General features: G+C 35.5%; 1 protein-coding gene across 1 annotated transcript in view; it reads left to right on the forward strand.

Moving 5' to 3' along the window:
* The first annotated feature begins 726 nt into the window (after positions 1 to 726).
* Lurap1l (leucine rich adaptor protein 1 like) overlaps positions 727 to 13,872 on the forward strand; it is a 43,602-nt gene continuing 30,456 nt past the window's right edge. The window contains exon 1 of the mRNA XM_046459355.2: positions 727 to 1,763. Within this exon, the coding sequence (XP_046315311.1) occupies positions 1,455 to 1,763 (309 nt within the window). The 5' untranslated portion in view covers positions 727 to 1,454. The remainder of the gene's footprint in view (positions 1,764 to 13,872) is intronic.

Below are 13,872 nucleotides of genomic sequence, written 5' to 3' on the forward strand. Positions count from 1 at the left end.
CTTTGGAATATTTCAATAAAAAAGAAAATTTGTATTTTAATAGATTGAAAATAGTATCTTCTACTTGAAGATCATTGTCACAAACCCAATGTGGAATCAATCCTATTTTGTTTATAATAATTTACTTAATAGAAGTATCTTTAAATTTGGTGCAATTGGAGTTTCCCCCAAGTGGTTGAAAAATTACAGAAGACAACTTTTTTCGCTAGCTAAGCTCAATGTTTTTCTTCCATAATTATAGTAAAAGTACCTCAGCAACAGCTCCCCCTTAAAAATTTCACTGCTATCTCAGTGGAATTATTCTGAATATTTAATTTTTCACTTTAGTTGTGATGATATCCGGTAATTGTAGGAAGAAAATTTTGGACTGTACATTTTTCTTTGAACGTTTAGTTAAATCTCTTCATTTTTCTGATTAGTGTAAAATGATTAGGAAAGGCTTCTAAAGTTAAATAATGTTTGATTTTAGGAAACTGGGAATGGAAAGTAACACCAAAGTTATTCTTCTGCTTCTAATATTCAAAAATTATTTTTAAAGTTGTAGCTATCAGAAGTTTTGGCTGGGAAAACTGAATACCTAATTCTCTAATACGGGTTCTCCCAAGTAGAGTACAAAATGTTGAAGCTCTGCTCCTACCAGGGAGGTTGAGAAAAATGTTGCTCTTCTAATCTGCGATATACGGTACAAGGGTTGGCCTTAGTTTGGTCCACCTGCCAGTGGAGTTTAAAGTTTCGAGGCTCAGAGGAACACAATGACTTGGATCAAACACTCTAAATGAGAAGAGGGCATTTCTGCAGCATCCAGGGAGTCGTCAAAGTCCTGCTAAACCAACTATCTCCTTTTTAAAGCGTTCATGCTGCGGAAAGAAACGACTGATCGACTTCCTCTTTCAATGACCAGAGATTATTTCTGACAATCCAGGATATCCCGAAAGCTAGGAGACATATGGCTGGAAAATGAAAAGATCTAGGAGCGTGGCCACATCATTATTTTGTGTCGCGTGGGGCCAGATGAGCACTCGGTGAACGGCGCAGGGATGCGAACGGACAGTTTCATAATGTGAAATTTTTTCTCCATAACGCTAAAACAGATTTCGTTTCCTTCTCATTTCTTTTGGTCTCTAGTACCTGCTTTTCCTCCCTCTCTGCAATATCAATTAACTCAACTCTGCAGCAGGGTGGCCAGAAAGGAAGAGAATGAGGCGATATCCATAACCTTAGGAAGTGTCGGACGAGTCGCAAACCAGGGAACTGCGGCTGCGACCCGCCGCGTCCAGTGCGGATTTCAGGGTTAGCACTGCCTTGGCGGTCATGGAGCGGACCGTGCCCTCGGTCCGCGGAGAATAGAGACCCGGGCGCCGAGAGGAGTTCACTGATCTTGCGGCAGGCTTTGAGGCCGTGGCTGGCTCTCATCCGCTGTCTTTTAGCACCATTATCACCGTTCTCGAGAAGTCATGGAAGAGGGCCCGCTGCCAGACCTCAGAGACATCGAGCTAAAGCTGGGACGCAAAGTACCCGAGAGCCTAGTGCGCTCGCTCCGCGGGGAGGAGCGGGTTCCCGGGGAAAGGGACAGAGACCCCTGCGGGGGGAGCTGCAGCGGCGGCGGCGGCGGTTGCTGCAGTAGCAGCAGCAGCTGCTGCAGCTTCCCTCCCTCCTTAACATCCTCCTCTTCGTCCTCCCCAACCTCTGGCTCCCCACGACGTAGCCACTCCAGCGCCCTGGAAAGGCTGGAAACCAAGCTTCACCTCCTCAGGCAAGAGATGGTGAGTGCGATGATCCAGCCGCCGGGGTGCGGGCCCGGGTGGAAAGATAGGGTGATCAGAGAATGGGGCCAGAGAGAGGCCATCAAGGGCTGCGGAGCACAGTACCGTGAGCGTGGGAAGCGCGGGGTTTAGAAGCACGCAGGGGGCGTGCGTCTGGAGGCAGCTACTGGGAAGCTTGTTTACCACGGACTTTGCTCGGTCATGCTTTGCTACAACAGCAGGGTCTGCTCTACTCTGTGTACTTTCTGATAGCGCCAATTCAATACGCCCAGCTCTGACTATGTAGCTGCCAGCCCAGCTTCCCGGGCACCAGCCAACTGAAGGTTTCCAGTCACTGCATCCATCTGGGGCCTACAGTGTGATTTTACACTTTCGGATAGGTTCAAAAGGTGGCTCAGTCCAATGCACTTACTGCAAAAATGCTTCCCGGCTTGCCGAGGGGTGGCGTGGCGGGGTCCTTGCAACCTTCCTTATAGCTTACTCTTCCACCACTACCGCTCCGCCTCTACCCCCACCCCCGCCCTCCTTAATGCAGCTGCAGCTGTTTCAAGGCCACTGTGGAGCATATTCTGCACAGCTGGCTCTTTAAACAGTGGCCCACTCGTCCTTGATGTGCTTATGAATAGATTGTTTCACTGTTTTGATCCAGGAAAGCAGGTGATCACCAGGCCCAGGGATTTGCTAATGACCATCTCCAACCCTTCTCCCTCAACCCTCAATCAACAATTGTTTTCTCTGCTGTTTGCAAACGTTGGCCTAAGAATAGGACAATGGGACAAGTACAAGGTCTAAGAATGCTTGTTATTCCGGATGCACTTAAACTAAAACATTTATTTACTTGCTTTGAGCTCTTGGGCGAGTCTCTATACCTCAGTTTATTTTCACAGTGATGAACTGATTGAAGGAAATTCTCTTGCTAAATCCTCTGAAGGAAATGACCAAGAATCAACAGCGTTTTCTACCAGCTTGCAGAGGACAAAGGTTTCAACAGTGGGCCTCTGTCATCCAGGGGATGGTGAGAAGGATTTCCGACAAAAATGACCTGGTCTTTGGGCGATTTGCATTTTAAAAGTTTCCTAGCTCCTCTTTCTGTAGTAGAAAACCCCAGGAAGGATTAAATTCCAAGCATAAAGTAATCTTGGCAAATATGTTAGTGCAAAAAGTCAGTCTTCAAAGGTCATGACCTACTAGAGCACTAAAACATCTCTCTAAAAACCTCTCACTAGATCTGTCTCTCTAAAAACCTCTCACTAGATCTTTAAGGCTGGCCAACTTAAAAACTTTAGTTTTTAAGGTCTCAATTATCCATTATCTTCCTACTTGGAATGTTCAACATGTTGAAAATGAATATCCATGTGAATATATGTACATTTATTTATACTTACATTTACATGTGAATATATGTACTATATATCTGTATACTATGCACTGCAAGGGAATTTATTATGATATTTATGTTTCGTTGCCTAAATACACACACATACACAAGTTATACATTTTGGTCATTCAATTAGTATTTATTAAACATTTACTATATCCTGATAATTAACTGCATGCTGAAAATGGAAAATGAAAATATCAAGGAGCCTGTCTATTAAGGACTCTCATTTATTATTTGTAGTATGCCAAAGCAAGTATGTTGAAGAATTACATAGGATAAAGGCAAAAATCTTATTATTTTTGACTAAGGATATGTTTTAGACATATTTTTCTTAATGAAAATTTCAAAGTAGATAAAAATCTGTTTCCTCAAACCAGATCTGGCATGTATAATATAGTATGTTAATAATTTTTTAAAAGCAAATAGACACAGTAACAGATTGCTAAGTTTACCATTCATTATATTTTGTATGTGAAGCTTCATTTTCTATAGACTTAGAAGAATTCTTGCCAAAGCAGATGCTTTTGTGATAATATTCTTAATAGTTCTTCATTTAGCAAATTTCACAGACTATGTGAGTTTAGAAAGAGGCGATTGGAAAAGTTATATTTCTTTGCCAAAGAGACCATTCCATCCATTTAGCATCTGTGGATGCTAAATATCTAAATATCTCAGCTTCAGCACAATTGTAAAACATCAATTTTTACAAAAAGGTGGAAGTGTTATAGATGCTGAACAGATGTAGTTCTGCAGTTCTTCCTGTCTCCTCCTAGCATCCCCCAGTAGACAAGTTAAAGATCTAGAGTTGGCCTACAAACTCTTAATCATGTCTATGTTCTTTTCTCTGCTATTCCAAGACACTATGTTAACTTCCTCAGTATTATGTGTGACCTCATATCTTATTCTCATTCTACTGACTTGTTGACACATTTTTCTTCTGGATGGTGTGGAATTATTAGGCTTTGGGCCTGCCCTTGGAACTCTTTCCAAAAAAAAAAAAAAACACCTTAGCTATGTGCAAACCTTCCCAGAGATGCCCAGGAATGAAGACTTTCTTCTTTCCCTATAAGAATGGATGTGTATACCAATGACATAGTACAACATACACTTGCAGGTAGTTAGTCACAACACTTAAGGTTCTTTATATACACATGATTTCATCATTATCTCTCTCTCACCTCCTTTTATGTTTTTATGGATAATTTCTCTAATTCTTGTGTAAAATGTTATAGTCACTATTGTTAAAGATCTATGAGATGAATTATAAAGCAAATGAGTTGACAAAGAGTTTGAAGAGGGATGAGAAACTATTCTTAATGGCCAAACTTCTTAATGCTGAACCACTTATTGACAACACAAAGAGTGTGATAAGTAATAGAAGGTGTTGGATGAAAAACAATGGAAAAGTAAATTTGCAGCCATATATATGATCCAATAGGCCAATTCAAGGTAACTTCCAGGATGCTTTTGGGAGGGAACAAATATTCCCAATGCAAAGTGTTTTTAGTTAATTTAGAGATAAGGGATTTTGACAATAGAGTAAACAAAGGCAGAAATATACATAGGAAATTTATTATGAAATTGAAAAATATGTTTGGGCCTCTTACACAAAGTCTGACCAATATTTGTTCACTACTGTTCAGTTCACTTTTTTTGTCTGTCGTATCATTTGCACATAAGGAAATGGGAAAGAGGAGGTATTTTCATCCACATTTTTTGAAGGAGATCACTATGTTCTAGAGAATGGTTGTGAAAGCAGGCCAAGGTCACATAGCTAATAAGAGAACAGAACCAGAACTTGAACTCATATCATCTGACTTCGTACTATGATTTTTCCCCATGCCAGTACGTATTCCAGTTATTTCTCTTCAAAATAAAGTATGGCCCTTATAAATCTGTAATATCTCAAAATCTAATGAAGTGCAAAGGGACTCACCAAAACAAGCCCTCAGAATGTGTGGCAGGGTTTGTTTTATATTTGGATTCATTCAATAGTCAATAGTAGTTACTAAGCTCCTACTGTGTGTCAAGCCTGCCTCTGACCTGGGGATATAGAACAAACTGGTGAAGTCCTACATTTGGAGTTTTCATTCCATTGAATATGCAAATACTTATTTTGAAAAATCTTCTTAAGAATGGAATTTAATATTGCTTATTAAATATTACTGTTTTAAAATCTCACAATACCCCAAATCTTTTTCCAATAAATGTAAATACTCTCTATCAAAATCTCTTTCAGTGTGTTATAATAAATTTTATATTATATCTTCTATTACAAGATATTCAAAAGGTTCCAGTGCTATTTCAATATGCCTATATCATACTTCTAGTTTGAGAGTGAAAATTATTTTCATCAATTTGTTCTAGAGGAAGTTTGAAATGAATACAATTATGAAGGCAATCACTAAAATATAGAAAATTAAAATCAGAAGGGGTTTAATGTATTCTGCCAAGTTTGTCTTCCTAGAGAATGACTATTCAGAAAATCTACCTATTGATGCCACATTCTGGATTCTAGTCAGTCCTGTATTATGTACAAGGTTTACCATTCTTAGTGTCATTATGAAAATTGGTTAGAAGGTACTGTGTCCTGATCTCCTTATTTTGGGCAATATTTGCACAGTAGTTGAATAATAGTGATGAATAAGAAATCTCAAACTAGTTACTTATCCTTTCTTACTATTAAAGTAGTCAAATTCTTCACCTGATAACTCACCTGTTTTAATACAGTTCCTTAAGCAATACTCAGAACAAGATAAAAACACACATACATACAGAAAAGTACACAAATTCTAAAAGCATAAATATAAATATAAATATAAATGTTAAAAATCTTGAAAATTGTATATTTATACTTTGGTTTTATTGACACTTTCTCTTATTGATGTTTCCCCTCTTGTTTTAAATATCTTGGTCATTTTTATAATAAAAAAGAAAAATGAAAATACTTTTTAAATTCCCTAAATTTTTTTCTTTTATTAAATTAACTTCACATTGCTTTGGGCACATTTCAAGGTAGTCTAGAAGATTTTTATCCTTTAGATACCCTGAGGTAGAAGCTGGAAAGTGGAAGTTATCTTCCTTGACAAGTTCCCAAGATACCAAAATGATAACATGGGAATATAATTTAACCAGAGAAAAGTTACAAACCAACATGTCAGCAGGTGCCTGAAGCCAAAGCAGACATCAGATATAAGTGTTAAGAAAAACAGATATAACTGAGGAGATATTTTACAGGAAAAGTGTCTTGTGCAAGAATTAAAAGCAATAGTAACTATGCAAAGTAAGGGCTTCATATTAATGATAAAGACATCACGGAAATGAGGAAGCTGATTCCTGACAGTGGCTTTTTCTGCCATTTTGCCCATAGAATGTTAATATACTTAATGGAATAAATACATCTGTTTAAACATACTTCCTTAGTCAGTGGGTCAGATTAACAGCAGAGCAAACAAATGCAGTAATGTCACTTTATTAGAAACCCAGTCATATTTTAGAGGACTTAAATATAACTCAGAAACATTGAACTTTGTAAAAGCCACAGTTCTGTCCTGTACCTAGGAATATATGTTGGAATGATTGACGCACACGTGAAAAACATTTTTTGACAGAAAAAAAAACCAACTATCTTCTCTTCAGGTGACATAGCCAAAGCCATGCTACCCTGTTCAAGAGGGACAAGACAAGAGTGTTTGTGATATTCTATTAGCTAAACACTTTATAGGTATCATCGTGTTGAAACCTTAAAACTCTTGTTAGCTTACCATTGTGTGTGTATTGTCCTTTTGAACCCTTGTAATACTCTTTTAACTAGATGTAGTGAACACAATGATTTAATAGATGAACCTTGAACTTTATCGAAATTAATGCTTAAGATAGTAAGTGAATGAGCCAGGTTGTGGTTGAGATCTGAGCTTTTAACCAAGCCCATACTATCTTACTACTTTTCAGCTTTCTATCTGTTTTAGAATATCTCGGCACTCACATTGACACTCAGAATCAAATGTATGTATCTGCTCTCTTTCTAGAATTTCAAAACACTCAACATGTTATAATGTATGTCACTTAGTATAAGCCCTCCCAGGAGGGACAAGTACTAAATAAAAGTCCCTGACTGTGAACTCTCAAGATTTAGATAGCAAAAGCTAGTTGGTTCCCAGCAATCATTCCCTTTCCCTTTTACCACTATCACTAAAATTTCCATAAATATTTCACAAGAGCCACTAATGAAGAATTTCCTGCCCTGTCCAGTCCCATGCTCAGAGCTCAAAATTGGAGCTCACTAGTGCTCATGACTTAGGAGTTCCAGGAGCTTTCCACTGGTAGAGATGGTATTCATTGACCAGCACTCTGTTGTGCCTTTCTAGATGTATGGGTGAAACACATTGATTCAAACTGTGCTCAAAGTAAACTCCATTTATAGAATTCACAAGGAAAAAGAAGATTATATTTTCAGACATGCATTTCAAAAGTCCCAGTCTTAGACGTCAAAATAAAACCTAAGGATTGTTTTTTCCTTTTAAAAAAGGGGCTAAACTGTGTTGGGATGTTTATTTTTATAGCAATTTCTAATATTCATTTTACCCATAAGGACACTATGATTCAAACAGGTTAAGTAACTTGATAAAGTCAGCATAAATGAAGGATCAATGATTGACTCCCAGCCTTCATTCAAACAAAGACTATCATGGGTCTGGTTACGTACTGGATCCAAATTGTTTCCAAATTACACTATATTCACATACCATGTAGTGTATCCATCTATTCTGAAGGAACATTTTTACAATAATTTAATTCAATATCTACAACACCAGATCTCTTGGTATTATTTTTAAAAAGTTTATTTCCTTCTTTAAAAATATGTGATTTCTCATGGTAAAACTTACAGAAATACAGACATGTATGGTAAAAAGCAGAACAAGCCTCCATTCACCTGATATTATGCTTCCCATCTTACTCTGTATAAAGGAAACTGCTGCTGACAGTTTGATGTGAATCCTCTCAGATTATTTTTTGTATTCCCCCACCCTGTGTATGTGTGTGTGCACTTAAATGATGTTGGTGTGTTTCTATTTTATTTTCCTTACTTGATATTATTATATTATCTGTATTTTTGATGATTACAGTAGGACAGTTGTATTCTAAATAATTTGCATGTGTTATGTCATTTCATTATCATTTCTTGCCTATTTATGAAATAAGCACTAAGTGGTGTGAAGTATCATAAAATGATTCTTGGTAGAGCTTAAGAAGTGTTTGGCTATTCAGTTTTTATCATATTCTGTCATGTCTCTTATAAAACCTGAAAATGTAATTATTTCACTGTTATAATAAGAGATTATCCAAACATTTAATATTTATATTATAAAGTAGATTTTTTCCATAGATGTCATAAAAAACTTAAACAGAATATTTCATTCTTTTATCCACAGAAGGGAAAAATAACTTTCAAATTGGAATGTATATTTTTTCAATCATGTAGTATTTTAATATAATCTTATTAGGTTTTCTACTGATAAAAAGAGTACTTATAAAAACTCTAAAAAATGGAACAAATGCTAACATGACACAAGGTAATATCTATCACATGAAGAGGACAGAATGACCACCCAGGAATATAGTGTGCCTTTAGTCTACATGGTTCAACAGGATTTTAGATTGTTCAGACTTTGGGAGGCACATGATAATAAGACAAATTATATTCCTAGATGTCAGATATCATCAGAAAGTTGATTCTACAACTGGAGAAACAAATACTATTCTACATGTTTTTCCTTCAAAATGTTAACTCCATCAATCAGGACTTGGCCATATTGAAACATCTTTAAAGTGTGAGTTCATTCTTGATCTTTGATGAATTGATTTTAGAGTTTCAGAGGTAATCGATTCTGTCATTTCTCAGATCTAGGGACACATTACACTCACTAGCATATACCCTTTACTGTCAACTGCATGTTGCTTTTAATTTTTAGTTTTCAAGAAATACTTGACATATACACTTGAAATAAATACTGGATAATATAGCTTGCTTTTATATGAATTAATAATGATTATTATGTCATTGTAATTAAAATTCTATATTTTTTTTTCTTTGAGTATTGTAAGTTGGGACAACTGAAGCGAGATAGAATTAAGTCTTCTCATTTTCCATATAATTGGTGAGCAGAATGAAATTGTTGCTATATTAATGCCCACCTCAGTAAACTCATGAACAAGGTTTTCACACCAGTATCCAACAAAACAGTTGAGATACATCTGGTATGACTCAGGGATTGCCAGAGAAAACTATTATGTTAACTTTTTTTGTGATGTTTTGGGCAAAAGATGTATACCTGAACTTGTCTATGTCAACTTATTCTTTGCCAACCAAAGCAAGCTTAAGAACAAAACTGAGGGGAAGTTGGCCCCTCCAGGTAGTAAAGTTCAGTTTTCAAAGTTGCTCTATTGAGAGAACCACCTGGAATTCCCTGGCTGAGAATTTAATCGTAAATAGCTGCTATTAGCTTTTTATAAGTGCAAAGTTAACTGTGTTTCTAGGTTTTTTTCTTAGCTTCATAAAATTTTAAAATTGTTATTAAAATGACACACATTGTTGCTAAAACATAAACAGTATAGAAGGATCTTAAGTGGAAAGTGAGCTTTCTACATCCCCTTTTTCAATTTGTTCCCTACAGATGACTACTAAATAATTCTTTATGAATTCTTATAAACATATGCAATCATAGTTTGGACCTTCAGTTATAATTACAGCCATAGAATTATATATATGTACTTATATAGAGTTTGTAAATCGAGACTGTTAGAAACTCTTGATTCAACTATTTTTCTATGTTCAACAGATACTTGCTATTCTTTTATTTTTATTACATATAATACACACATACTTTGCTTCAAATCACAACTTAGAATGCTATGACTCTGAATAGATTATTGATATGTATATATTATTTTGCAGCACATACTATATCTGAGTTAATAAATTTGGTATGGAACATCCATCAACAGAAGTAGCAACTCAAGTGATTAGTACCAAAGTAAGAATTAGTCACTTCCATTCTTTCTGTAAATTGTTTAATAATCAATCAATGGTTCTGGATTTTGGTTATTCTGGCATACTGGTTAAAACAAGTAATGGAAGGTCCACCATTTGAAGGCAAAGAAAGAAGTTGAAAAGTCAGCTCAGATATTTACAAACCATTCTACAGTCTCTTCATAGGAATTTATGAATGCCTTAGGTTTCGTGTCAGAAATAATAAAATAGAAAATATTAAATACATGTTCAAATAGGTTTTTAGAGAGGAAATTAGAACTTAACCAAGATCAATAAATGACTAGAAATCAATAATACCTCAGAAAAAGCCCCTTTTGAGGATTTTACAGAAATCATGGACAAGAATCTGAAACCACACTGTGGTGTTTTACCATTTTAAAATGTAATGATATTTACTAAGATATATTTACTAAGAAATAATGCACAAGGATCCACCTAGTATAGCTTAATTACATTACATAGATTGGTGATTTTAGCCATACCATTAAACTTAATGAGTTGGTGGCTGACTAAATACTATGCACTGACAAAAATCCTTTTGCTGTTAAAGCACTTTATTGTTTTTTCAGATTTTTATAATAAGTCTCTGGGGCTAAAGATTTCTACAGAGTGACAGTCTGAAAGAATTCTAAAAGTATGGCTTCATTTGTCCCTTTCTTCTTGTGTCAAGTTTTTGGTTATATATTCCAACTTGGTTATTAATATTGCTATCTTTTTCTCCCACAGTATAATCACCTCGAGGGCAGAAGCTGTGACTAATGAACCCTTGTACTTGCTTAACACCTGGACATTTAGTTAGGAATTAAATACTTGTATAATGTGTGAATTAAAGTCCATCTTAATTCTGCTTCCCATTTTTGGTTTGGAGAGCACTAGTAATATTTCCTTTTTTGGAGCAGAACAAAGAACCCAAAGCCTCCTTTGCCTCCCACCAGCCAAGCCCAGTCACTTGGAACTTAGTTTCTTGATGAAAGAAAGACTCATACATCTTTCTGCTGTCTGTTATTGTGATGACTGAATTTAAAAGCAAAATAACTCTTCTGTCTACTTTGAAAAGGTGCAGGAGAATTTCCTCTAGGTTACGGGATCTACTCTACAATCAGATAGTGCCAATCTCAGGGACCATTGCTCCTAGCAGTGTTGCAGAGTGTGGAAGTGAAAGGTAGTTGTTTTCCTTCACCCATAAGTGCACAAAAATCATGCACACATTAGGTTTTGCCACCTTCTTTTCCTACTCTGGGATGAGATTTTTGAAGTTTCAGGGCAAAAAGAAAGAATTTTTAAAAGAACCAGATTTCTAGTACTGTAAATATTGATACATGGCATAGTCTATATGATTTTTCCTGAAAATAATCATTAAATTTTACAGTCTAAGTTAGTAGCTGGGTAGCATGAGGGTGTGAATTCTCTGTCCCTGTCATAGCCCTCAGTTAAGGTTGGGAATTTACAAGTGTAGTGCGAGGTGGACCAGTTGTATCTGAGGTGTTTGAAGCAGTCAGCAAACTTTTGGTAAACATCACATAAGCAATGTCCAGATGGATAAGCTGAAAGAGTAAAATGAGGAAGACTATTTCTTGAGTTTTCATTCATTATAGATTCTAAAATTGGTAGGAGTTTCATTTAATTAATCCATTTTTGTGTATGTATGTGTGAGTGCGTATGAGTGTGTGTGAGTGTGTGTGTGTGTGTTTGAATTTGGGACCAGATTACAAACATTAAAAATGTCTATCAAATATTCTAGTGTTGCAACTAAACTATTGGCTGTATCTGTATGTGTTTACTTCTGGAGATATATATATATATATATATATATATATATATATATATATATATATATATATATATATATATTCTCTACACGAACTTTTTAAATACTCACTTTCCCAAAGGTACCAGTCTTACCACCTTCCAAGAAACTCCTCTACATGAGATTTTCCTGCTTTTAATCTCAGTCTTTCTTAATTGCATCATGCACTGGAGAAATTTCAAATCTGTGGCAGGGATTTTAAAATTAGTTTGGGTTGAAAGAATTTTACACTTTACAAAAAAGTTGCAAAAATTGTACCCAAAAATCATTATATGATCCTTACCCAGATTTCCCTAGGTTTTACATTTACCTTTCTTGTGTTCTCCCTCTAACTTTCTACACACACACACACAAACACACACACTCTCTCTTTCTTAAACATTCTTCAACTCTCTTAAAAATTGAAGACGTGATATCACTTTGCCTCTAGGTACCTCAGTAACTATTTCCCTGCCCCCCCCAAAAAGAATAATTATGGGTCACACAAAAATGCTATCTTTCTTCCCTTTTACGTACATTATTACACAATATCACAACTAATGACTTACATCACTTTTTCCTACTGAGTTCAGACCTATTCTGAGAATGTTTTTCAACAGAGCACTGCCAGTGGTCATTTGGCAGCCATCTGTGGCCAGTATTCAGTTAGATAACACAAGTCCACCTGAAACATAGTAGAGGTAATGAGAAACAGATGTCCTCAATTTCGCACCTTCTTCCTGGCTTAATGTCAGAAATTATGTCCTCATCTTCTCATTTGGAGCTTCTGATTTATATGAAAGTAAGAAATAATAACTAAACGATTTTGTTTGATACATGGTATTTAGCAAATATATTTCAAATACTAGATGAATTACAAAGCACTATTGCTTTGTAATATTTAAGCAGAGCAAATATTCTGAGAATCCACTTTATTAGATGAAGACAAAAGAAAGAGAACAACACAGAAAAAAGTAAGAATTTGTTGACATTTTTATCTCAAAAAGATTTCTCCTGTGAATCATTATTTTGCATTGTATAAGCACTTGGATTTATATCTTCTTTTCTCTGTCCTGAAGTCATAAGATTGCAATAATCATGCAGTGAATACAGCATTCATTTCACTACAATGTTTACAGCATATATTTGATAAAATCAAGTGTTAGCCCCATATAGGTGGCTTAATAACAGACTTTTGCCTGATATAGTATTCTGTATAGTAGTCTGTTGGTCAGGGAATGAATGAATCAAGCTATACCATCACTATTGCCAGTTATATCAAATTTATTTTTTAAATTCAAACAAAATACTTGGTGATTATATTTAACAATAAAATCTATATATTGGATTTTAAAGAAGTTTTAAGAGTTCTTAAAAACTACTCACTTAATTTTTCTCTAATCTGGTTACAATTCATGTTTGCCAGGAACTGTGATCCTGACACCCACAAGAAATGAAATAAAATTTTTAACTTTTATATTTCTGCTTCTTAACTTTGAGTTTACCATTTCATTTTTAGAACTTGCCTTTGTGTTTGCTTTGCAATGCAGTGCTTGTTCCAATTATTCCTTATTTGGACACTTCTAAAAATTAGTTTGAAAATGATGGAATAAATATGCGAAAGGAAAGTCAGAATAAGTAAGAGATTTATGATCCTTATATGTGTGCTTTTGCCAATGGGACAAAATGAATTAGAAAATGACAAGGAATATTTTTGCAGATACTAAATTATACTTAGTAACCCCTACTACATGTTTTCTTAATAGGGATCAAACTTAAGAACTTAGAAGTAGATCTTGAAATTTCCTCCACTGTTTTATTCCCCTTCCTTCAATTATCATCCTTCAGCAGCCTGGGATATTATAAAATTATTGCTATATCTACCAATGTG

Source organism: Marmota monax, unplaced genomic scaffold (genome assembly GCF_021218885.2).
Source record: "Marmota monax isolate L192 unplaced genomic scaffold, Marmota_monax_Labrador192_F-V1.1 WCK01_AAM20220418_F8-fsc00279, whole genome shotgun sequence".
NCBI classification, from domain to species: Eukaryota; Metazoa; Chordata; class Mammalia; order Rodentia; family Sciuridae; genus Marmota; species Marmota monax.